The sequence below is a fragment of the Puma concolor genome, chromosome B2 (genome assembly GCF_028749965.1).
Source record: "Puma concolor isolate L17-30 chromosome B2, mPumCon1.1.hap2, whole genome shotgun sequence".
NCBI lineage: Eukaryota > Metazoa > Chordata > Mammalia > Carnivora > Felidae > Puma > Puma concolor.
This window is the reverse complement of record NC_141671.1, coordinates 58598125-58624725: the sequence shown is the minus strand read 5'-3', so window position 1 is coordinate 58624725 and position 26601 is coordinate 58598125. Positions and strand designations below refer to the sequence as shown.

Here is a 26601-nt window from a genome sequence, read left to right as displayed (position 1 = left end):
ACAAAATCTTTTCTATCTTGGAACCTCAGTGACAATTGCCGAGTTAACATCAGGATGACACACAGTGCATATCCATCTCTGCTCAAGTGCTCAAATCCTACAGCCTTCTTTCTCAACCAACAGCTGTGACTGCCTCCCTGGGTGGAAAGGAGATCTCTGCACAGAGACAGTTTCCACCTGTGACCCTGAACATGACCCTCCACACCACTGTAGCAAAGGAGCAACTTGTGTTTCATTGCCTCATGGGTATACCTGTTCCTGTCCTCTGGGAACCACTGGAATCCACTGTGAACAAGGTAAGGCAGAATTTCAACTCCTGCTTGTTCACAAATTAAGTCAGTTTCCTTTTCAAAAAGACAATGAAAAATGTATAATAATCCTCGGCTTGCATAAGATCTGGATTTCCTCCACATTTACAAGCGCACTACAGGATAGGAGGGAGTGGGTGGAATAGGGCAGTCTTGTTCTCTCCATCATAGAGACGAACCCAAGTTATTTCTCTGCTGTCCTCCTTGCAGCCCAATAGCACAAACTCATCTTCATGGAGCCCACTCACCTAACACTGGCAGGAGAAGAAATGTGCTTCTCTACTGCCCATCATCCCCAAACCACAAGCGACAACTCCACACCACATTTAATGCTTTCTCCTCCTAGAACTTCCCTGACCATCTCTGCCTACCCCAGCCTTTACAGACAAGACTGGGTTAATAGAACTCTGCCACCTTTAAACCTCCTCAATCACGCCATAACCCTCTGCTAAAGCTCTAGGAAGCCTAGAACAAGAGAACTTCTCAGGTGAACAGTGACCACAAGCACAAGGTCTAAATGGGGACCTTGGAAACTGAGTCCCGTGGAAGAAATGAGGAAAGCATACACTGCTTAATATCTCAAGTCTTGCATGGGGCGCCTGGGTTGTGGAGTTGGGTAAGCATCCGACTTCAACTCAGGTCATGATCTCACAGTTCATGGGTTTGAGCCCTGTGTTGGGCTCTGTGCTGACAGCTCAGAGCCTGGAGTCTGCTTTAGATTCTGTCTCTCCCTTGGGGCGCCTGGGTGGCGCAGTCGGTTAAGCGTCCGACTTCAGCCAGGTCACGATCTCGCGGTCCGTGAGTTCGAGCCCCGCGTCAGGCTCTGGGCTGATGGCTCAGAGCCTGGAGCCTGTTTCCGATTCTGTGTCTCCCTCTCTCTCTGCTCCTCCCCCGTTCATGCTCTGTCTCTCTCTGTCCCAAAAATAAATAAACGTTGAAAAAAAAAAAATTTTAGATTCTGTCTCTCCCTCTATCTCTGCCCCTCCCCTGCTCGCAATCTGTCTGTCTCAAAATAAATAATAAAATTTTTTTAACACATGTCAAGTCCTGCAGCTTCTAAAAATCAATACTTAATATTTCATTTTGTCATATTTGGTGTAGTTCTAAATTTCTCAGCAAAACTGGTCTCGAAGAAGACTCCATAACGCCATGTTCAGAGTCCTAACAATTCAGTTGTATAACAGGCACGGTTGTGTTACCCTAAGGCTAATAGAATGGCCTGACTGAAGCTGCCCAGCCAGCCAGTCAGGATCCAGCTGCACAACTCAGGTGGGTCCTGTTGTTCATTTTGTTGCCACCTGCTGGCTGCTATCTTGTCTAGTTTAAATATCAGTAGGGATGATTCTGGATCTTGGGGCTGGCTGGGACTTAAAAACAGTGTGGCAAGGAATCCAAACTCGCAGTTAAGGAATATGATCAGATGAAGCCAGAAAAATAGGGGGACATAGAGTTTTACCTACTATCTCCTGGTTTCCTGAGATTGGAGAATCCACTATTATTCTATCCCACCTCACCCTCCATCCAGAAGATAAAGCTTTAGCCTTTATTTCCCCTATTTAGGAACAGAGGCTGGCATAGAAGGACAGGAACCAATCATCAATTGTGTTATATACACCTTTGCATAATTTGGGGGGGGGGGTATTGTAATATATTCATATGTGTGGTAAGAACTAATTTAATCTCTCTCAGATCACTTTATCAAATATACTAATGCAAACATTTTTTATCCTATGTCCTTTGAGATTCTGTGAGTGTTTAACTCTCATCCAAAAGTCAAAAGTGTTAATAAATAGAAGACATTGGAGATTTAGAATACCAGTGATTTAGTGACAGAAATTTTTAATCATGTCTTAAGGTGTGACTATAAAATAATGAGATACAGTTTTGTGCCTGACTTATGGAAATCAGTCTTTTTCATAATGACATATGGCAGATCTTGATCTTTTTTAAATGCCTGTTCTTAGTTCCTAGAATTGCCACACTCCATCCTGGAATAGGAATTTTATTCATACTCTTTCCTCTGCCTTAAATGCTCTCGTGTTCCTCTCCACAGTTAGCTAACACTTATTTATCCTTCAGATTTCAACTCAGACTTTACTTCTTTAGGGAAGCATTCCCAGATTTCCTGTTACAGAACTGAGGGCAGTGACCATGCCTGTTTTTGTCTATTGTTGTTGAATCTCTATCACCCATCACATAGTGCAGATCAAAAAAAAAATATATATATATATATACATTTCAACTTACTGGTTCTAAAATAATAAAAACTGATTGTGATAGTTTTCAAGAAATAGTTCCTGACTTTAGTGAAAAGTGAAGTACTTGAAACTTTACCAAGATGATGTACCTCTATTACTCCCAAAGAGATAGCTATTAGAAAGTGAAAGAAATAATAAGACAAGTTCACAGAAGGGCTAGTGGCTATAACAATAGGGAAAGCTTAAAAGCTCAAATGGTGAAAGCCTAGGGGATTAACCCAAAGTTTGAGTGGGTGTATATAAATAAATAATATTGGTATGTATATAAATAAATTATATAGAGAGATGGTAGATTAGAGAGGATAGATGATAGGTAGATAGATGAAAGAGATAATCAATAGATAGATGAGAGAGAGGGAAATAGTGACAATAATAAAATTATTTCATAGTTTACAAACTATGATAAAAGCTGCCAAAATATTATGTCACTCCCATAATTTTCCTTCTTCCTCTTCGATTTCCACATTCCAAGAAACCTTAAGTCTTAGAAACAAAATTAATTGAACTGCACATGGAACCTCAGACTTACAGCTTTCATACCTGCCTAGTTTTATGACCACCTTTTTTTTTAAGTTTATTGATTTATTTTGAGAGAGAGAGAGGAAGAAAGAGGGTGCACAAGCAGGGGAGGAGCAGAGAGAAAGAGAGGGAGAGAGAAAATCCCAAGCAGGCTCCACACTATCAGTACAGAGCCCCACTCGGGGCTTGATCCTATAACTCTGGGATCATGACCTGAGCCAAAAGCAAGAGTCAGATGCTTAACCGACAGAGCCACTCAGGTGACCCATGACCATCTTTATTGTAAGTAAGCCCCACCCCTAATACAAATCAAAACTCATGTTTACAATCTCTGAATGAGAAGAAACCAAAATGCAATTGCTATTTAAATCTGATGAAGCTGTGAAGGGTAGGGATGGTGAAATGGTGTCATTTGCCTCAAAAATGCAGTCTAGCATTAGTAACCTTTGTTCTTTTCTCCTTCCCTTGGAGTAATGCTTATAGAATGGATTATTCACTAAAATGTTAAAATTGGGTACCAGTTCCAGACCAGGTGTTGGAAATACTCCCTTAACAAGACAGCTGCCCAGCCTCCATAAAAGTTACATTCCAATAGGAGGAGTCAGGCAAACACCATATCCACCAATCAGTGAGGAAAGATACAGACTGAGTTAATGTCATAAAGGAAATAAAGCAGAAGGGGAGATAGGAAGCCATCGGAAGAGTACATTTTAGTTGGGATGGCCAGGATCGGACTCTTTTAAGTGGGACATTTGAGCTCATCTAGTGAGAATTAGCCATGTGTGAAGTCATGTGGGACAAGTACTCTAGGCAGAGGCTAAACCCAGTAATAGGAAAATAATATTACTTATTTGAGAGAGAGAAAGGCAGCCAGTATTCCCAGAATAGGAGATGGTATTATAAGATGACTTCAGAAAGGCACGCAGAAGTCAGATCATACAGAGTCTTGGAAAACATGGTAAAGAATTTTAATTTCATGCTAACAAAATAAGAAGCCTGTGAAGACTATAAGCGGGAGATTTGCATCCTGGTGCTTCAAGTAACTCGTGATTTCGTTTCTGCTGTTTAACTTTCTAAGCCTCAGTTTCATTATCTGTAAAGTGGCAATAGTAAGTGTGCCACCTATTTGCCACGTGCCCTGCCCTTCCTCCTACTCGCACCCCTTCCTCTCTGCTCTGTACCCCAGAGGCCCTCTCAGAGGATTGCATCCATGGGATCCCTTCCATTCTGCCTCCAGTTGAGTTTAGACAACAGAAGTCACCAGCAATTGTTGGGAGGAAGGAGAGTGAGACAGGGTATTTATTTCCCTAGATTCCTTGCCACTAGGTCGCCAAAATTTACCTTTCCCCAAGGACACAGTTTCTGTCAGGAGATCCTCACCTTCTCCAGCTTCAGGCCTAAGAGTGAAAACAGCTCCCTATTGAGACAAAGCCCAGAGCAACACCCCAGCTCCTGCAGTTTCCCTGAACCCTGCCCACATCTTGGTAAATGGTCTTCATTCCCTTATTTTCAAACTACTCCACATGAGCATACCATCTGTTCACTGCCAGGACCCTCACTGATATAATAACCATGATTTTGCCCACTTTACAAAATTCATGGGAGGCAGTGCATATAAAAGTTCTTTATTAAGTATAAAGTGCTATAAAATATAAAGTATTATTTTTTTCCTCTTGTTCTCAAGATCCAAAATTCACACCAACACTCTTAATAAAATAATTGAGCCATATTATGTATTAAATCTACATTTTGGTATCAAGTGTTCCAGGAGTGTAGAATCACAGGACATCACCAATCATCTTCTAGTCCAACAGTATCAATTTATAAATGAGGAGACTAATGCTCAGAGAAATTAAATAATGTACCAAAAGTCTCAGAATCAAGTCTCTTGACTCTCAATCCAATTATTAGTAGCTTCTTAATAATTAGTTAATAAATACGAGCACAGTATATCACCATCGAGTTCACTAACACTCTGTTTCTAGATCTTAGCAGTCCCTTATAATAGCCATTCCATAAGTAAATATGGCATAGGAATTAACAATGTAGAGGTAACATATTTATTAACAACTATCATACTCCAGTTATCTAAGAAAGCCTAATAACGGAGCAATGTAATCATTAAAATTCAAATAACTTCAGAACTAAAATTTGTGTTTGAATGAGTCATCAATGGGTAGGATTGAAAAGAACCTTAAAAATCACTTACTTAATCCCAACTCTTCTACTTCGAAAGAGGTAAAAATCAAAACTCTGAATTAGGGATGCCTGGGTGGCTCAGTCAATTAAGAGACTAACTCTTGAATTCAGCTCAGGTCATGATCTCACAGTTGTGAAATCCAGCCCTGCATGGGGCTCCAAGCTGAGCATGGAGACTGCTTGGGATTCTGTATCTCCCTCTCCCCCCGACCCCTTCCAGTTTGCCTTCACGAGAACCACCCCCCCTCAAAACCAAAACAAAACCAAGAACCTCTAAATTAGTGGAACTAAGAATTTAAGCTTTCACATGGCCAATCCAGTGAGTTTCCCATTACACTGTATTACCTACATTTATAATCAAAATATATAAACTACCAGTCACATGAAATGAGTAAAAACCTGTGCAGCCTGTGTTATGCAAAACTGGTTAATAAAATCTTTGTCCCAGTATTTTAAATACTTTTAAGTATTTTTTAAATTTTATTGATTTATTTAGAGAGCAGGAGAGAGGCAAAGGGGGAGAGAGAGAGAGAGAGAGAGAGAGAGAGAGAGAGAGAGAGAGAGAGATTGAGAGAATCCCAAGCAGGCTCCACACACACACAGAACCCAACTCAGGGCTCTCATGAACCATGAGATCACGACCTAAGCCGAAATCAATAGTCGGATGCTTAACTGACTGAGCCACCAGGGGCCCCAAAATAGTTAAGTATTTTAAAGTGTATGTATGTATCTGATCAAAGGGTTGCTGGGGGAAATTTTCTATACCAGCATTACAGTTTAAGTAGTAAAATTTGATTTTGTCTGTCCCTTACTCTTAAGATGTCTAACTAATGGGAAAGAGAGATCTTTCAAGTCCCTTGAAACATTTACCTGTAACTGTCAGAAAGAAAAATCCATTTAAGGACAAGAGAAGGAGAATTCGTGATTGGCATACTTTCTTTTCACCATGGCCCTAACCCAAACTCCTCAGGAATTCCAGAGGTATGGTGCTGTAGTAAGGAAAATATCAACAGACCACTTGAATCCGATGGCTTTAAGGGTCACCGCCACCAAAAATGATTCCAAAATATCTGAGCCTAGTTCCAGAAGCACAGGAATTCACAATGTTCACATTGTCTGGCCCAGAAACCAGCTCAGACTTGTGTTTTTTAAACACCCAAGGGACCCAAACCAGCTTTACAAATTAAACTGAAGATAAAGAAGGGTGGTCAGCAAACAACAGCATCTGGGTTCGACAGTTCACAGGACTATTGATCTTAATTTAGAAAGAAATAACAGGATAGGGTAAATGTTTTGCAATCCAGTTTGGTCATTAAAATATTCCATTTCCAACAGAACTCTGGTTTACAATTATTTTGCAAGACAGACAATATGCCAAGTTTCTTTTCTCGTACACTCAAATCTTGTTCCTTTGCTTTTGTGTGTGTGTGTGTTGTAGCTGTATTTCCTGTTAGAATCTGTGTTTTACAACTATACATATAACCTTTCCTGAATCATAAAATCTCTCCTCTGGATTTATTTTTCCCACATTATTGGTAAATTGCTTTTTCCTATTTACCACTAAATTTTAGCTATTGCATATTGGTGACATTTAGCCAAATGAGATTCTGTAATATGTGTGTTTTTACCTTTTAGTCTGGAAGATACAGAAAATGTTTCCATTTTTCTTACATTCTTTACATCTTTAGTGAATTTTTTTTCTCATTCATTCCTCATTCCCTAAGGTAAAGAAACCCACTCATATGCTGGCAGTTAGAATGAAACAAGCAAATATTCAAGCTACCTAGTCAGTCTTGATGCCAAGAATGCTTTATGGTCCCTAGCTTTCATTGAAATTAATTCAAGGTCATAGAGAAGCTCAGTTCTTCAAGCCTTCCTGACACACGGGGTGCCTTCCTGCCAAGTCTTTGGTTTTCCTGATAGTAACAAAAAGGGTCCACAACACTATAGATGGCAATTTCAACAATCATTACTGTTTGCCTATTTTCAGATATTCATTTCCAGGTGCTTTTAGCTATGTGGTAATAGAGCAGGTAATCCACAAGCTTTCTTCATAGAAAAAAAAAATGAATTGTAGTCTTTATTTCCCCTACTTTTAATCCCATCTTATTAGTAAGGATGTGGTTATATGTATACTAGATCCTCTATCTCTACAATTTTATAATACTAGTAAAAAATAAACAGGAACTAGCTATAATCCCTAGGAACACATATTTTAATTATTTAATCTTCTTTCTGTGTCCTTTAATACAACCTGCTAAATGATAAATTAAACTCAGTAAGGCAGTGAATTATATATAACAATTCTAATGTTTATGTGAACATTAAGCTTTTTGAGTGTCCAAAGGAATAGAAGTTGCAGGTGAGTCTTAGTAGAAAGAAACAGACACAACTGCTTTTTCCTAACCTTGGACTTTGGACAAGTTAAGTTAGCTTTCCTGAACATGAGGCTTCTCAAGTGTGAAAAAAAGGTAAAAAACGAATATGTGAAAATCTCTGTTTGGAGGAAATTTTTGGCCAAAGTCTGGAGAGTCCATTCTCTTTGTCAAGTCCTAAGTTAATGATTACTACTTTTTATAAGGTAGTGAGTGAAAGTTAAAAACTATTAGGAGACAGACATCTATGAGAGGTTTTTCTTCAACAAAGTCCTTTTGATTTTGTATTCAAGATAACATTAAGTAATAAACAGAAAGCACTCACAATGAATCTTCAGCTCTCTACTGCTAATGTTTCCTCCCCTGAAATGTTTTACATGTTTAAACATAAATACCCTGTTCCCCGCAGTGAAAAAAATTTTTTTTGCTTACAGTCAATTTCTGTGGCTAGGGCTTGGTTGCCTCTTCCCCCGTGGCAGGTTTGTGCACCTTCTTTTAATATGAAACGATGCACAGTGCTAAGATCCAACCACAAACTTTACTTTCTAATTGGGGGAACTAAGAGACAGGCTCCCTCTAGTTTCTACTAGAAATATTGAAAAGTGACAAGCAAACTAAAAAGTTTTCATAATCGCTAAAGATACAAAGATTGCAAAATATTATTCCATGTTCTTCTTTTGTTAAAGTCTGTACACTTTATCTTAAGAAAAATTTAAAAAGCAAACCTCCCTGTACCATGCTGTTCTAGTGGCCAAGGAATATCACAAGGCAACAGTCAAGAAAGCCCGGTGGTCTGAGAGGCAAAATTGTCTAAGAGTCTCCTAACACACCTCATGATGAGGAGTCACTGAAATAAAAGAGGCCAGCACAGTACCTAGTACACAAGAAGTACTCCATAAATGATTAGCCCCATCCTACAGACAAAGAAGAAAGTACTAGATTACGCTTATGTTAAATGTAGACAACGTCCACATAGATATTTTGATCGATTTTATTTTAAAAATAGGAGTTAGTCTTAAATATTCTTTTTTTTTTTTTTTTGGTGTTTATTTATTATTGAGAGAGAGAGCACAAGTTGGGAGAGGCAGAGAGACAGGGGGAACAAGGATCCAAACTGGGCTCTGTGCTGACAGCAAAGAGCCCGATGAAGGGCTCAAGCTTACAAACCATGAGATCATGACCTGAGCCGAAGTCAAATGCTTAACTGACTGAGCCACCCAGGCACCCCAAGTTATTCTTAAGTTAGAATATTTTATTTTTTTTAACTTGTTTTATTTTTTATTTTTTTTAATTTACATCCAAATTAGTTAGCATACAGTGCAACAGTGATTTCAGGAGTAGGTTCCTTAGTGACCCTTACCCATTTAGCCCATCCCCCCTCCCACAACCCCTCCAGTAACCCTGTTTGTTCTACATATTTATGAGTCTCCTCTGTTTTTTCCCCCTCCCTGTTTTTATATTATTTTTGTTTCCCTTCCCTTATATTCATCTGTTTTGTCTCTTAAAGTCCTCATGAGTGAAGTCATATGATTTTTCTCTTTCTCTAATTTCACTTAGCATAATACCCTCCAGTTCCATCCACGTAGTTGCAAATGGCAAGGTTTCATTCTTTTTGATTGCTGAGTAATATTCCATTGTATATATATACATCTTCTTTATCCATTCATCCATCGATGGACATTTGGGCTCTTCCATACTTTGGCTATTGTTGATAGTGCTGCTATAAACATGGGGGTGCATGTGTCCCTTCGAAACAGCACACCTGTATCCCTTGGATAAATGCCTAGTAGTGCAATTGCTGGGTCTAGGGTAGTTCTATTTTTAGTTTTTTGAGGAACCTCCATACTGTTTTCCAGAGTGGCTGCACCAGCTTGCATTGCCACCAACAATGCAAAAGAGATCCTCTTTCTCCGCATCCTCGCCAACATCTGTTGTTGCCTGAGTTATTAATGTTAGCCATTCTGACAGATATAAGGTGGTATCTCATTGTGGTTTTGATTTATATTTCCCTGATGATGAGTGATGTTGAGTATTTTTTCATGTGTCGGTTGACCATCTGGATGTCTTCTTTAGAGAAGTGTCTATTCATGTCTTTTGCCCATTTCTTCACTGGATTATTTGTTTTTTGGGTGTGGAGTTTGATAAGCTCTCATTTGCAAGTATCTTTTCCCATTCTGTCAGTTGCCTTTTAGTTTTGTTGATTGTTTCCTTCGCTGTGCAAAAGCTTTTTATCTTGATGAGGTCCCAGTAGCTCATTTTTGCTTTTGTTTCCCTTGCCTCTGGAGACGTGTTGAGTAAGAAGTTATGCGGGCAAGATCAAAGAGGTTTTTGCCTGCTTTCTCCTCGAGGATTTTGATGGCTTCCTGTCTTACATTGAGGTCTTTCATCCATTTTGAGTTTATTTTTGTGTATGGTGTAAGAAAGTGGTCCAGGTTCATTCTTCTGCATGTTGCTGTCCAGTTTTCCCAGCACCACTTGCTGAAGAGACTGTCTTTATTCCATTGGATATTCTTTCCTGCTTTGTCAAAGATTAGTTGGCCATACATTTGTGGGTCCATTTCTGGGTTCTCTATTCTGTTCCATTGATCTGAGTGTCTGTTCTTGTGCCAGTACCATACTGTATTGATTATAGCTTTGTAATGTAGCCTGAAGTCTGGGATTGTGATGCCTCCTGCTTTGGTTTTCTTTTTCAAGATTGCTTTGGTTTTCTTTTTCAAGATTGCTTTGGCTGTTCGGGGTCTTTTCTGGTTCCATACAAATTTTAGGATTATATGTTCTAGCTCTGTGAAGAATGCTGGTGTTATTTTGATAGGCATTTCATTGAATATGTAGATTGCTTTGGGTAGTATCAACATTTTAACAATATTTGTTCTTCCTATCCAGGAGCATAGAATCTTTTTCCATTTTGTTTGTGTCTTCTTCAGTTTCTTTCATAAACTTTCTATAGTTTTCAGTGTATAGATTTTTCACCTCTTTGGTTAGATTTATTCCTAGGTATTTTATGGTTTTTTTGTGCAACTATAAATGGGATCGATTCCTTGATTTCTCTGTCACTTCATTGTTGGTGTTTAGGAATGCAGCCGGTTTCTGTGCATTGATTTTATATCCTGCAACTTTGCTGAATTCATGAATTCACTGCTAGAAGCAGTTTTTTGGTGGAATCTTTTGGGTTTTCCATATAGAGTATCATGTCATCTGCGAAGAGTGAAAGTTTGACCTCCTCCTGGCTGATTTGGATGCCTTTTATTTCTTTGTGTTTTCTTTTTTTTTTTTTTTTTTTATGAAATTTATTGTCAAATTGGTTTCCATACAACACCCAGTGCTCATCCCAAAAGGTGCCCTCCTCAATACCCATCACCCACCCTCTCCTCCCTCCCGCCCCCCATTAACCCTCAGTTTGCTCTCAGTTCTCAACAGTCTCTTATGCTTTGGCTCTCTCCCACTCTAACCTCTTTTTTTTTTTTTTTTTCCTTCCCCTCCCCCATGGGTTCCTGTTAAGTTTCTCAGGATCCACATAAGAGTGAAACCATATGGTATCTGTCTTTCTCTGTATGGCTTATTTCACTTAGCATCACACTCTCCAGTTCCATCCACGTTGCTACAAAAGGCCATATTTCATTTTTTCTCATTGCCACGTAGTATTCCATAGTGTATATAAACCACAATTTCTTTATCCATTCATCAGTTGATGGACATTTAGGCTCTTTCCATAATTTGGCTATTGTTGAGAGTGCTGCTATGAACATTGGGGTACAAGTGCCCCTATGCATCAGTACTCCTGTGTCCCTTGGATAAATTCCTAGCAGTGCTATTGCTGGGTCATAGGGTAGGTCTATTTTTAATTTTCTGAGGAACCTCCACACTGCTTTCCAGAGCGGCTGCACCAATTTGCATTCCCACCAACAGTGCAAGAGGGTTCCCGTTTCTCCACATCCTCTCCAGCATCTATAGTCTCCTGATTTGTTCATTTTGGCCACTCTGACTGGCGTGAGGTGATACCTGAGTGTGGTTTTGATTTGTATTTCCCTGATAAGGAGCGACGCTGAACATCTTTTCATGTGCCTGTTGGCCATCCGGATGTCTTCTTTAGAGAAGTATCTATTCATGTTTTCTGCCCATTTTTTCACTGGGTTATTTGCTTTTCGGGTGTGGAGTTTGGTGAGCTCTTTATAGATTTTGGATACTAGCCCTTTGTCCGATATGTCATTTGCAAATATCTTTTCCCATTCCGTTGGTTGCCTTTTGGTTTTGTTGGTTGTTTCCTTTGCTGTGCAGTTTCTTTGTGTTTTCTGATTGCAGAGGCTAAGACTTCCAATACTATGTTGAATAACAGTGGTGAGAGGTATGCTTCTTCTATCCCTACTTTCTTGAGGGTCTTTATCAAGAAAGGATGCTGTATTTTGTCAAATGCTTTCTCTGCATCTATTGAGAGGATCATATGGTTCTTGTCCTTTCTTTTATTGATGTGATGAATCACGTTAATTTTTTTTGCAGATATTGAACCAGCCCTGCATCCCAGGTATAAATCCCACTTAGTCGCGGTGACTAATTTTTTTAATGTATTGGTGCATCCGGTTGGATAATATCTTGTTGAGGATTTTTGCATCCATGTTCATCAGGGAAATTGGTCTATAGTTCTCCTTTTTAGTGGGGTCTCTGGTTTTGGAATCAAGGTAATGCTGGCTTCATAGAAAGAGTTTGGAAATTTTCCTTCCATTTCTATTTTTGGAACAGCTTCAAGAGAATAGGTGTTAACTCTTCCTTAAATGTTTGGTAGAATTCCCCTGGAAAGCCATCTGGCCCTGGACTCTTGTTTTTTGGAAGATTTTTGATTACTAATTCGATTTCCTTACTGGTTATGGATCTGTTCAAATTTTCTATTTCTTCCTGTTTCAATTTTGGTAGTGTATATGTTTCTAGGAATTTGTCCATTTCTTCCAGATTGCCCATTTTATTGGCATATAATTGCTCATAATATTCTCTTATTATTGTTTGTATTTCTGCTGTGTTGGTTGTGATCTCTCCTCTTTAATTCTGGATTTTATTTATTTGGGTCCTTTCCTTTGTCTTTTTGATCAAACTGGCTAGTGGTTTATCAAGTTTGTTAATTCTTTCAAAGAACCAGCTTCTGGTTTCATTGATCTGTTGTACTGTTTTTTTATTGGCTTTGATAGCATTAATTTCTGCTCTAATCTTTTCTTATTTCCTGTCTTCTGCTGGTTTGGGGTTTTATATGCTGTTCTTTTGGCAGCTCCTTAAGGCATAAGGTTAGGTTGTGTATCTGAGATCTTTCTTCCGTCTTTAGGAAGGCCTGGATTGCTATATACTTTCCTGTTATGACCACCTTTGCTGCGTCCCAGAGGTTTTGGGTTGTGGTGTTATCATTTTCATTGGCTTCCGTATACTTTTTAATTTCCTCTTTAACTTCTTGGTTGGCCCATTCATTATATAGAAGGATGTTCTTCAGTCTCCAAGTATTTGTTACCTTTCCAAATTTTTTCTTGCGGTTGATTTCGAGTTTCATAGTGTTGTGATCTGAAAATATGCACGGAATCATTTCGATCTTTTTATACTTACTTAGGGCTGATTTGTATCCCAGTATATGGTCTATTCTGGAGAATGTTCCATGTCCACTAGAGAAGAATGTATATTCTGCTGCTTTAGGATGAAATGTTCTGAAAATATATGTTAAGTCCATCTAGTCCAGTGTATCATTCAAAGGCATTGTTTCCTTGTTGATTTTTTGATTTGATGATCTGTCCATTGCTGTGAGTGGGGTGTTGAAGTCTCCTATTATTATGATATTACTATCGATGAGTTTCTTTATGTTTGTGATTGATTTATATATTTGGGTGCTACCACATTTGGCAGATAAATGTTTACAATTGTTAGGTCTTTTTGGTGGATAGACCCCTTGATTATGATATAATGCCCTTCTGCATCTCTTGATACGGTCTTTATTTATTTTTTTTTTAAGTTTTATTTGGTAAAATATATATCACATAACACTTGACATTTAAACCATTTTAAGTGTATAATTCAGGGCCATAAAGTACATTCCCAATGTTGTACAACCATCACCATTGTCTACTTCCAAAATATGTTCATCCCCCCAAAGAGAAACTCTATAACCACTAAGCAGTAACTCTGTTCATTATCCCCCAGCCCCTGATAACCTCGTTCCATTTTCTGTCTTTATAAATTTGCCTGTTCTAGATATTTCACGTACATGAAATGTTATTTATTTTCTTTTTTTTCAATACATGAAATTTATTGTCAAATTGGTTTCCATACAACACCCAGTGCTCATCCCAAAAGGTGCCCTCCTCAATACCCATCACCCACCCGCCTCTCCCTCCCACCCCCCATCAACCCTCAGTTTGTTCTCAGTTTTTAAGAGTCTCTTATGCTTTGGCACTCTCCGACTCTAACCTCTTTTTTTTTTTCCTTCCCCTCCCCCATGGGTTTCTGTTAAGTTTCTCAGGATCCACATAAGAGTGAAAACATATGGTATCTGTCTTTCTCTGTATGGCTTATTTCACTTAGCAGAACACTCTCCAGTTCCATCCACGTGGCTACAAAGGGCCATATTTCATTCTTTCTCATTGCCACGTAGTACTCCATTGTGTATATAAACCACAATTTCTTTATCTATTCATCAGTTTATGGACATTTAGGCTCTTTCCATAATTTGGCTATTGTTGAGAGTGCTGCTATAAACATTGGGGTACAAGTGCCCCTATGCATCAGCACTCCTGTATCCCTTGGGTAAATTCCTAGCAGTGCTATTGCTGGGTCATAGGGTAGGTCTATTTTTAATTTTTTGAGGAACCTCCACACTGTTTTCCAGAATGGCTACCCCAATTTGCATTCCCACCAACAGTGCAAGAGGGTTCCCGTTTCTCCACATCCTCTCCAGCATCTATAGTGTCCTGATTTGCTCATTTTGGCCACTCTGACAGGCGTGAGGTGATATCTGAGTGTGGTTTTGATTTGTATTTCCCTGATGAGGAGCGACGTTGAGCATCTTTACATGTGCCTGTTGGCCATCCGGATGTCTTCTTTAGAGAAGTATCTATTCATGTTTTCTGCCCATTTCTTCACTGGGTTATTTGTTTTTCGGGTGTGGAATTTGGTGAGCTCCTTGTAGATTTTGGATACTAGCCCTTTGTCCGATATGTCATTTGCAAATATCTTTTCCCATTCCGTTGGTTGCCTTTTAGTCTTGTTGGTTGTTTCCTTTGCTGTGCAGAAGCTTTTTATCTTCATAAGGTCCCAGTAGTTCATTTTTGCTTTTAATTCCCTTGCCGTTGGGGATGTGTCTAGTAAGAGATTGCTACGGCTGAAGTCAGAGAGGTCTTTTCTTGCTTTCTCTTCCAGGGTTTTGATGGTTTCCTGTCTCACATTCAGGTCCTTTATCCATTTTGAGTTTATTTTTGTGAATGGTGTGAGAAAGTGGTCTAGTTTCAATCTTCTGCATGTTGCTGTCCAGTTCTCCCAGCACCATTTGTTAAAGAGACTGTCTTTTTTCCATTGGATGTTCTTTCCTGCTTTGTCAAAGATGAGTTGGCCATACGTTTGTGGGTCTAGTTCTGGGGTTTCTATTCTATTCCATTGGTCTATATGTCTGTTTTTGTGCCAATACCATGCTGACTTGATTACAGCTTTGTAGTAGAGGCTAAAGTCTGGGAATGTGATGCCTCCTGCTTTGGTCTTCTTCTTCAAAATTACTTTGGCTATTCGGGGCCTTTTGTGGTTCCATATGAATTTTAGAATTGCTTGTTCTAGTTTCAAGAAGAATGCTGGTGCAATTTTGATTGGGATTGCATTGAATGTGTAGATAGCTTTGGGTAGTATTGACATTTTGACAATATTTATTCTTCCAATCCATGAGCACGGAATGTTTTTCCATTTCTTTATATCTTCTTCAATTACCTTCATAAGCTTTCTATAGTTTTCAGCATACAGATCTTTTACATCTTTGGTTAGATTTATCCCTAGGTATTTTATGCTTCTTGGTGCAATTGTGAATGGGATCAGTTTCTTTATTTGTCTTTCTGTTGCTTCATTATTAGTGTATAAGAATGCAACTGATTTCTGTACATTGATTTTGTATCCTGCAACTTTGCTAAATTCATGTATCAGTTCTACCGGACTTTTGGTGGAGTCTGTTGGATTTTCCATGTATAATATCATGTCATCTGCAAAAAGTGAAAGCTTGACTTCATCTTTGCCAATTTTGATGCCTTTGATTTCCTGTGTTGTCTGATTGCTAATGCTAGCACTTCCAACACTATGTTAAACAACAGCGGTGAGAGTGGACATCCCTGTCGTGTTCCTGATCTCAGGGAAAAAGCTCTTAGTTTTTCCCCATTGAGGATGATATTAGCTGTGGGCTTTTCATAAATGGCTTTTATGATGTTTAAGTATGTTCCTTCTATCCAGACTTTCTTGAGGGTTTTTATTAAGAAAGGATGCTGAATTTTGTCAAATGCTTTTTCTGCATTGATTGACAGGATCATATGGTTCTTATATTTTCTTTTATTAATATGATGTATCACGTTGATTGATTTGCGAATGTTGAACCAGCCCTGCATCCCAGGAATGAATCCCACTTGATCATGGTGAATAATTCTTTTTATATGCCATTGAATTCGATTTGCTAGTATCTTATTGAGAATTTTTGCATCCATATTCATCAGGGATATTGGCCTGTAGTTCTCTTTTTTTACTGGGTCTCTGTCTGGTTTAGGAATCAAAGTAATACTGGCTTCATAGAATGAGTCTGGAAGTTTTCCTTCCCTTTCTATTTCTTGGAATAGCTTGAGAAGGATAGGTATTATCTCTGCTTTAAATGTCTGGTAGAATTCCCCAGGGAAGCCATCTGGTCCTGGACTCTTATTTGTTGGGAGATTTTTGATAACTGATTCAGTTTCTTTGCTGGTTATGGGTCTTTTCAAGCTTTCTATTTCCTCTCCTCCTGTTTAAGTTTTGGAAGTGTGTGGGTGTTTAGGAATTTATCCATTTCTTCCAGGTTGTCCAGTTTGTTGGCATATAAGTTTTCATAGTATTCCCTGATAATTGCTTGTATTTCTGAGGGATTGGTTGTAATAATTCCATTTTTATTCATGATTTTATCTATTTGGGTTATCTCCCTTTTCTTTTTGAGAAGCCTGGCTAGAGGTTTATCAATTTTGTTTATTTTTTCAAAAAACCAACTCTTGGTTTCATTGATTTGCTCTACAGTTTTTTTTTAGATTCTATATTGTTTATTTCTGCTCTGATCTTTATTATTTCTCTTCTGCTGGGTTTGGGGTGTCTTTGCTGCTCTGCTTCTATTTCCTTTAGATTTTGTATTTGGGATTTTTCTTGTTTCTTGAGATAGGCCTGGATTGCAATGTATTTTCCTCTCAGGACTGCCTTCGCTGTATCCCAAAGCGTTTGGATTGTTGTATTTTCATTTTCGTTTGTTTCCATATATTTTTTTAATTTCTTCTCTAATTGCCTGGTTGACCCATTCATTCTTTAGTAGGGTGTTCTTTAACCTCCATGCTTTTGGAGGTTTTCCAGACTTTTTCCTGTGGTTGATTTCAAGCTTCATAGCATTGTGGTCTGAAAGTATGCATGGTATGATCTCAATTCTTGTATACTTATGAAGGGCTGTTTTGTGACCCAGTATTTGATCTGTCTTGGAGAATGTTCCATGTGCACTCGAGAAGAAAGTATATTCTGTTGCTTTGGGATGCAGAATTCTAAATATATCTGTCAAGTCCATCTGATCCAATGTATCATTCAGGGCCCTTGTTTCTTTATTGACCGTGTGTCTAGATGATCTGTCCATTTCTGTAAGTGGAGTGTTAAAGTCCCCTGCAGTTACCACATTCTTATCAATAAAGTTGCTTATGTTTATGAGTAATTGTTTCATATATTTGCGGGATCCCATATTTGGCGCATAGACATTTATAATTGTAGCTCTTCCTGATGGATAGACCCTGTCACTATTATATAATGTCCTTCTTCATCTCTTGTTACAGCCTTTAATTTAAAGTCTAGTTTGTGTGATATAAGTATGGCTACTCCAGCTTTCTTTTGACTTCCAGTGGCATGATAAATAGTTCTCCATCCCCTCACTCTCAATCTGAAGGTGTCCTCAGGTCTAAAATGAGTCTCTTGTAGACAGCAAATAGATGGGTCTTGTTTTTTTATCCATTCTGATACCCTGTGTCTTTTGGTTGGCGCATTTAATCCATTTACATTCAGTGTTATTATAGAAAGATATGGGTTTAGAGTCATTGTGATGTCTGTATGTTTTATGCTTGTAGCGATGTCTCTGGTACTTTGTCTCACAGGATCCCCCTTGGGATCTCTTGTAGAGCTGGTTTAGTGGTGATGAATTCCTTCAGTTTTTGTTTGGGAAGACCTTTATCTCTCCTTCTATTCTAAATGACAGACTTGCTGGATAAAGGATTCTCGGCTGCATATTTTTTCTGTTCATCACATTGAAGATCTCCTGCCATTCCTTTCTGGCCTGCCAAGTTTCAGAAGACAGATCAGTCACGAGTCTTATAGGTCTCCCTTTATATGTTAGGGCACGTTTATCCCTCGCTACTTTCAGAATTTTCTCTTTATCCTTGTATTTTGTCAGTTTCACTATGATATGTCGTGCAGAAGATCGATTCAAGTTACATCTGAAGGGAGTTCTCTGTGCCTCTTGGATTTCAATGCCTTTTTCCTTCCCCAGTTCAGCGAAGTTCTCAGCTGTTATTTCTTCAAGTACACCTTCAGCACTTTTCCCTCTTCCTCCTCTGGAATACCAATTATGAGTAGATTATTTCTCTTTAGTGCATCACTTAGTTCTCTAATTTTCCCCTCATACTCCTGGATTTTTCTATCTCTCTTTTTCTCAGCTTCCCCTTTTTCCATAATTTTATCTTCTAGTTCACCTATTCTCTCCTCTGCCTCTTCAGTCCAAGCCGTGGTTGTTTCCATTTTATTTTGCATTTCGTTTAAGGCGTTTTTCAGCTCCTCCTGACTATTCCTTAGTCCCTTGATCTCTGTAGCAATAGAGTCTCTGCTGTTCTCTATACTGTTTTCAAGCCCAGCGATTAATTTTATGACTATTATTCTAAATTCTTGTTCCGTTATATCACTTAAATCGTTTTTGATCAATTCGTTACCTGTTGCTACTTCCTGGAGTTTCTTTTGAAGAGAATTCTTCCATTTTGTCATTTTGGGTAGTCCCTGCAGTGGCTCCAAACTGCAGGGCACTTCCCCTGTGCTGTTGAATAACTTGCGTTGGTGGGCGGGCCGCAGTCAGACCCGATGTCTGCCCCCAGCCCACCACTGGGGCCACAGTCAGACTGCTGTGTACCTTCTCGTCCACTCTCCTAGGGGCAGGATTCATTGTGGGGTGGCATGGCCCGTCAGGGCTACTTGCACACTGCCAGGCTTGTGGTGCTGGGGATCTGGCGTATTAGCTGGGGTGGATCGGCAAGGTGCACAGGGGTGGGAAGGGCAGGCTTAGCTCCCGCTTCTACTTCAGTGATCCGCTTCGGGAGGGGCCCTGTGGCAGTGGGAGGGAGTCAGACCCGCCTCCACCGGAGGGGTGGCTCCGCAGAAGCACCTCACCTCGTTGGGTGTTTGCACGGTGCAAGCAAGTTCCCTGGCAGGAACAGGTTCCCTTTGGGATTTTGGCTGGGGGATGGGCGAGGGAGATGGCGCTGGTGAGAGCCTTTGTTCCCCGCTGAACTGAGCTCTGTCGTCCCGGGGCTCTGCATCTCTCCCTCCTGTTGTCCTCCAGCCTTCCCGCTCTCTGAGCAGAGCTGTTATCTTATAACCTTCCAAATGTTAAGTCCCGTTCACTGTCTGAACACACTCCGTCTGGCCCCTCCACTTTTGCAAGCCAGACTTGGGGGCTCTGCTTGGCCGGCGGGCTGCCCCTCCGCCCGGCTCCCTCCTGCCAGTCCCTGTAGCGCGCACCGCCTCGCCACCCTTCCTACCCTCTTCCATGGACCTCTCATCTGCACTTGGCTCTGGAGACTCCATTCTACTAGTCTTCTGGCAGTTTTCTTGGTTATTTAGGCAGGTGTGGGTGGAATCTAAGTGATTGGCAGGACGCGGTGAGCCTAGCGTCCTCCTACGCCGCCATCTTCCCTAGAATCCTCTCTCATACGTCTTTATTTTAAAGTCTAGATTGTCTGATATAAGTATGGCTACTCCGGCTTTCTTTTGTTGACCATTAGTATGATAGATGGTTTTCCATCTCCTTATTTTCAGTCTGAAGGTGTCTTTAGGTCTAAAGTGGGTCTCTTGTAAACAGTATATAGATGGATCTTGTTTTCTTATCCATTCTGTTACCCTATGTCTTTTGATTGGAGCATTGAGTCCATTGATGTTTAGAGTGAGTACTGAAAGATATGAATTTATTGCCATTGTGATACTTGTAGAGTTAGGCTTTCTGGTGATCTTCTCTGGTCCTTTCTAATCTTTGTTGCTTTTGGTATTTATTTATGTGTGTGTGTGTGTGTGTGTGTGTGTGTATACATATATATGTATATATTTTTTTCCATCTTTTCTCCCCTCACAGAGTCCCCCTTAAAATTTCTAGCAGGGCTGGTTTAGTGGTCACAAACTCCTTTAATTTTTGTTTGGGAAACTTTTTGTCTCTCCTTCTATTTTGAATGACAGCCTTGCTGGATAAAGATTTCTTGGCTGCATATTTTTCTGACTGAGCACACTGAATATATCCTGCCACTCCTTTCTGGCCTGCCAACTTTCTGTGGATAGGTCTGCTGCAAACCTGATCTGTCTTCCCTTGTAGGTTAGGGACTATTTTTCCCTTGCTGCTTTCATGATTCTCTTCTTGCTTGAGTATTTTGTGAATTTGACTATGATATGCCTTGTTGATGGTCAGTTTTTGTTGAACCTAATGGGGGTCCTCTGTGCTTCCTGGATTTTGATGTCTGTGTCTTTCTCCAGGTTAGGAAAGTTTTCTGCTATGATTTGCTCACATAACCCTTCTACCCCTATTTCTCTCTCTTCCTCTTCTGGGACCCCTATGATTCTGATGTTGTTCCTTTTTAATGAGTCACTGATTTCTCTAATTCTTAAATCATGGTCTGTTGCCTTAATTTCCCTCTTTTTTTCTACTTCATTATTCTCTATAAGTTTGTCCTCTATATCGCTGATTCTCTGTTCTGCCTCATCCATCCTTGCCTCTGCTGCATCCATCCATGATTGCAACTCAGTTATAGCATTTTTAATTTCATTCTGGCTATTTTTTATTTATTTTATCTCTACAGAAAGGGATTCTAATCTATTTTTGACTGCAGCTAGTATTCTTATTATCATGATTCTAAATTCTGGTTCAGACATCTTGCTTGTATCTGTTTTGGTTAAATCCCTGGCTGTCGTTTCTTCATGCTCTTTCTTTTGGGGTGAATTCCTTCATTTTGTCATTTTGAAGGGAGAAAAGGAATTAATGAGGTAGAAAAATTAAAATTAAAAAAATACTAAAATTTTAAAAGTATTAAAATTAAAAAATTAAAAACACACAAAAAAATCTAATAAATGATTCTAGATCCTAGGTGTGTTTTGGTCTGGGTGTTGACAGTGGTTTGACAGATTAGAGAAAAAAAAGGGGGGGGGAAGAAAATTGAGAATTTGAAAAAATGAATACACTGAAGTAGATTAAAATTAGATGATAAGAGTAAAATAGAATTTGAAAAAATTTACACAAAATTAATATAGTAGGAAAAAAAATATTTTTAATAAAAATTAAAAATAAGAATGAATTTTTTTTCTGTATTCAAGAAAAAGAATAGTGTAAAAGAGAAAAAAAGAAAATTAAATAGATGGACCTGCTAACAGATTGAAATGGGACTGAAATTACTTCATTTTCCCCTAGAAGTCAGACTATGTTGCACTTTATAGTCCATAAACTAGGCGGTGAAACTAGTGTTCTTGAAGAGTGAGGTTGGCCCTGTTGGGCAGGGCTCAGTGTAATGGCTCCGTTCTCCACTAGATGGCGCTGCTGGCCTACTGGGGTGGATTGTTGCAGCACTCATAGGTGCATATGCGCTTGCGCGGGAATGGTGAGAATGGCGACACCCAGTTACCCAGCCTCTAGTATGGGAACTGTTCTCTGCGATCAGCAATCGCGTACCCCGTCCTCTGTCTTCAGCTTTTGTCCACTTCCTGCTTCTTCATTGTCTGTGACCAGGCCCCAGTCAGTACCTCTCTCCCGAGTTTTGTCTCAGATGCGGCTGTTTTCCCCGGCCCCTTACTTCCAAAGGACTGCGGCTTTGACCTGTTCCACCCCTCTGCGGGAGGGTCTCACTGAGCAATGGCCGAATGCTGGCTGCACCCAGGAACACTTGCTGGACCCTTCTGCTGCCAGAGCCCTGAGACTGCGGCCAGGTGCCAGCCTGCCCCAGAAAAAGCTCGTGAGATAGTGTAGCAGCAGCTTTTCAGGGATTATGGAAGATCACAACACACATCTGGCACCAAGCTTCACCCTTAACGACCTTGTTCCAGCACCAGCGAATGTGGCTGTTTTCTGGGGTCTGCTGGGACCAGGTGGCTTCAATAGTCTCTACCAAATGCCGTACCAGCAGTGGAACCGCTTTTCCCTGTGTGGCCAGAGAACCTCCCGGACCCCACTCACTCTGTTCCTGGGCATTCGCGCTTCCCACCAGAGCACCACCAGGTATCGAGCTGCTGAGTTGCAGACTTTGCTCTCCCCTTGTTTACAGTCTTAATGGAATTTAAACCCTCTCCTTTCTTCTTTCTCCCTTTTTAGTTTAGTCCTTGTGGCTATTTCCAATTTTCCACTTTCTTTCCAGCCGCTTTTGGGGAGGGGTGCTTTTCCCCGCCATCTCCATCCTCTCTCCGCCAGCAAAAGCACCTCCTTTCCTGCGGCTTCTTGCTCCCCAAGTTCACTTGTCTGCGCTGCGTATCTACTGAATTCTGTGGTTCAGGCTGTGCAGACTTTTGTGTTAATCCTCCAATCAGTTTTCTAGGTGTGTAGGATGGTTTAGTGTTGGTCTGGCTGTATTTCATGGATGTGAGACACACAAAAAACTTCCATGCTGTTCTGCCATCATGGCTCTTTTCCAAGTTAAAATATTTTAAACCAATATGTGCATTATTTCCAGCTACTGAGACCTGAAAAGTCATTAAAAAACAATGGAATTAGGGGCACCTGGGTGATTCAGTCAGTTGACCCTCTGACTTTGCTCAGGTCATGATCTCATGTTTCCTGAGTTCAAGCCCTCCATCAGGCTCACTGCTGTCAGCACAGAGCCCGCTTCGGATCCTCTGTCCCCCTCCCCTGTCCCTCCCCCACTCACGTTCGTTCTCTCCTCTCTCTCTCTCTCTCTCTCAAAAATAAATAAACTTTAAAAAACAATGGAATTAAATTAGGTATCAAAGAATAGGTAAGATCTGTATAGACTCACGGGATAGTAAGGTAGCTTTCCTAAGAGTAAGAACCACTGCAGTAAAGCATGGGGAAGAATGGAATGATGCAATTACAAATGTGAGTAAACCTCTTTATCTGGAAAGGAAATTTATGGGGAACCTGGGTCGGTTGGTTAAGCATCCAACTCTTGACTTCATCTCAGATCATGATCTTACCATTGATGAGTTTGAGCCCCAGCATCTGGCTCTGCACTGACAGTGTGGAACCTGCTTGGGATTCTCTCTCTCCCTCCCTCTCTGCCCCTCCCCTGTGAGTGTGGACTCTTTCTCTCTTTATCCCAAAATAAATTTTAAATAAATAAACCATTACTTTTGGGTATCAATTAACTTTTTGACAGTCAAGGCATAGCAAAAAATTAAAAATTAAGATCTCTGTAAAAGTCTAGGTATCCTGGTTATTAATTGAATTTCATGTTATTACATGCTTTATTTCATTTACATGCTTTATTTTTCAGATTTATAAGTGATAAAAGTTGGTGTTTTAGTATGAAAATTAAAAAGTTTAATTTGACATCTGTTCAAACCCCAAAATTCTCTAAAAATGATGCAGTAGAACACCTCATCCTAGAAGATTTTGATAGCAGGAACTACCAGATGTCTCTCACTATCATAAAACTATCTTGTGACTTTATTGAATACTTAATTTTTAAGCAACACTCCATCTTGATGGGCCTCCAAAGATCATTTAGAATCAAATAGCCACCCAGATAACTAAATGACTTAAACAATTAAATAGTGTTATTCAGTATTATCCATCTGGGTACTAAAGAAAGTCCGCCTAAAGGGATGATTTTATTTTTTTTGATAACTGATACTTAACCATTCCTTCTGTTAGCAATTAACCAACAGGTCCAATTGCTCATTCATACCACTCCCAGTAGACTCTAGTAATAATCTAGCAGAGAAAAAGGATGTTTAGCTTCTATTTTTACTACAATAACAAGGTGTGTACTTAGTTACTCTAAAATTTGTCCAATTGCTTAAGTTAAAATGGAGAGGTAAGTACTTAAGACTTCACATAGTTAAGAATGGAAAAAAGTGACTTCTATACACTAGATTCTAACAAATTAAGAAGCTACAGTGAAGTTATATGCACTTGTCCATAGACCTTAAAGGCAAATAATAGATTAATAAATACTATAAAAAGTCTTAAATTATTTTTATCTCTTTGTCTTTACTAACTGAATAGAACACAGCTATGGTACAGTAGAAGAGCTGTGGCTAAAATCAAAATCTTTTCCATTAAACATAATGAAATTAAAAGTATAAAATAGAGAGCCCTAAATCTGTAACTTGCTAAGAACAAAGCAGATGTGCATCAGTGAGGAATATTAGTTTCACCTCTTAGGCTTATAAGATATGGAGACTGAGAGCTATTTATTTATTGAATAGACTATGCTTTGAGTCCATCAAGACAAATAATGTTCTGGGAATTAAGTAATCTATTTTAGAAATCTTGAGGTCCACCACTGAGAACAGAAACATTTGGTAGTAAAACAACCTTCAATGGGACATGTTCAATTTAAAGTGACTATAAGTGCATTTAAAAAAACAAAGGAGTTGTCACATTCAAGGTGGGGAGGTGGTGAAATTTTTAATGCATGATGGGAATCTTGCAGAGCTTTTTAAGAGAAATGTATGCATTAAAAGCAGAGATGTAGGTCAACAAGATGATAGACTAGGAAGCCATAAGCTCTCATTCTCCCACAGACACTAAGTTAACAACAACAAGTGGACCATCATACCTCTGTGAGAATTCCAGAGATCATCTGAGAAGCTATAATACCCAGGCCATAACTGTGGAAAGACTGATAGATCCGAAAAATTATCATTTTGCTTCCAAGTAAAGACTTAACTCAGGCTAGAATCACCAGTGGATGTTGAATCTAGGGGGTAGTTTTAATGAATAGTAGATATGACGGGGCACCTGGGTGGCTTAGTCAGTTAAGTGCCAACTTCGGCTCAGGTCATGATCTCACAGTTCGTGAGTTCGAGCCCCACGTTGGGCTCTGTGTTGATAGCTTGGAGCCTGCTTCCGATTCTGTGACTCCCTCTTTCTCTGTCCCTCCCTGCTCATGCTCTGTCTCTCAAAAATAAAACTGTTAAAAATAAATTCTTAAATGAGTAGTAGATATGCATGGTCTTACAGTATTCTCTACAGACTGCATATGGATTGCAAGGAAGAAAAAATAAAGCCACAATTATACAATGGAATATTATACAATGGAAAAAAATCCGTCAACACCTTGACCAAGGTGAGCAAAATTAACTTCATCAATGAGGGACAGATAGATATCATGTGCCACCATATGTGATACCCTGAGAAGAATCCATCATCATCTGTGAAGTATTTCAGCAAAGAATGCATAACCTGAATCTAATTATGAAGAAATATCAGTCAAATCCAAAATGATGAACGTTCTTTTCAAACAGAAGAAGAAAATATTCTTCAAAAATGTCAAAGTCATAAAAACAATGAAAGGCTGTGGAAATATTCTAGGTTAAAAGACATTTAAAGAGACATGACAATTCAATGCAACATCTCAGTTTAGATGCAGTTTTATACTTTAGGGAAAAATACCGTGAAGGATATTTTATCAACTGAAAAAACTGAAATATGAATACTAGATAAAAGTATAGTATTAACATTACATTTATTAAAGGCAATAACTATACCGTGACTGTATATAAAGAGAATATCTATAAGTTGTTAGGAGAGAAGAGCCATGATGTATGGAACAAACTCTCAAATTATTCAGAAAAAAATACAGAGATAGCTAGATAGAGCTAGATAAAGGGGCTTGAAAATTAACAAAAGATAAGTATGGGTACAATATTCTTTGTTTTATTTTTTTCAATTTTCTATAAGTTAAAAAATACTTCCAAACAAGAGGGTTAAAATAACAAGAGGGTTAAAAATAAAATAATTTTCAAAAGAAAGTATGCAGTAATTTGATTAAATTGGTAATTCTTTTCTCCTAGATTGGTTTAATATTGTTTCTTTTATTGTTGTTTTTAATTTTTTTTAACGTTTATTTATTATTGAGAGAGATAGAGCATGAGCATGGGAGGGGCAGAGATAGGAGGAGACACAAAATCGAAAGCAGTCTTCATCCAGGCTCTGAGCTGTTAGCACAGAGCCTGACGCGGGGCTCGAACTCACAAACCGCAAGATCATGACCTGAGCTGAAGTCAGACGCTTAACTGACTGAGCCATCCAGGGGCCCCTTAATATTGGTTTAATTTTGTACATTCTTTTCTTCCTCTGAGAGAAAATATTCTAAAGTTCTTTAGGATTATTCACAGAGAATCTGGGGGCATGAATGTGTTTATTGTCAAGATACTAAGTCAGAGGATATCGGAATCACTGTGCAATGAGATTACTTTTGACTCTTCTGGTTGTCTGTTTCTGCTGTGGCCTCAAAGCTGAGAACAAAATGTGTCATATATACCCACAAGTCT

The 26601-nt window shown here is 39.3% G+C and overlaps 1 protein-coding gene across 1 annotated transcript in view; it reads left to right on the top strand.

The window, feature by feature from the left end:
- Positions 1-26601, top strand: part of LOC112861989 (EGF-like photoreceptor maintenance factor) — a 320134-nt gene that overhangs the window by 278647 nt on the left and 14886 nt on the right. Inside the window, exon 10 of the mRNA XM_025925163.2 lies at positions 124-296. Coding sequence (XP_025780948.2) covers positions 124-296 — 173 coding nt within the window. The remainder of the gene's footprint in view (positions 1-123; positions 297-26601) is intronic.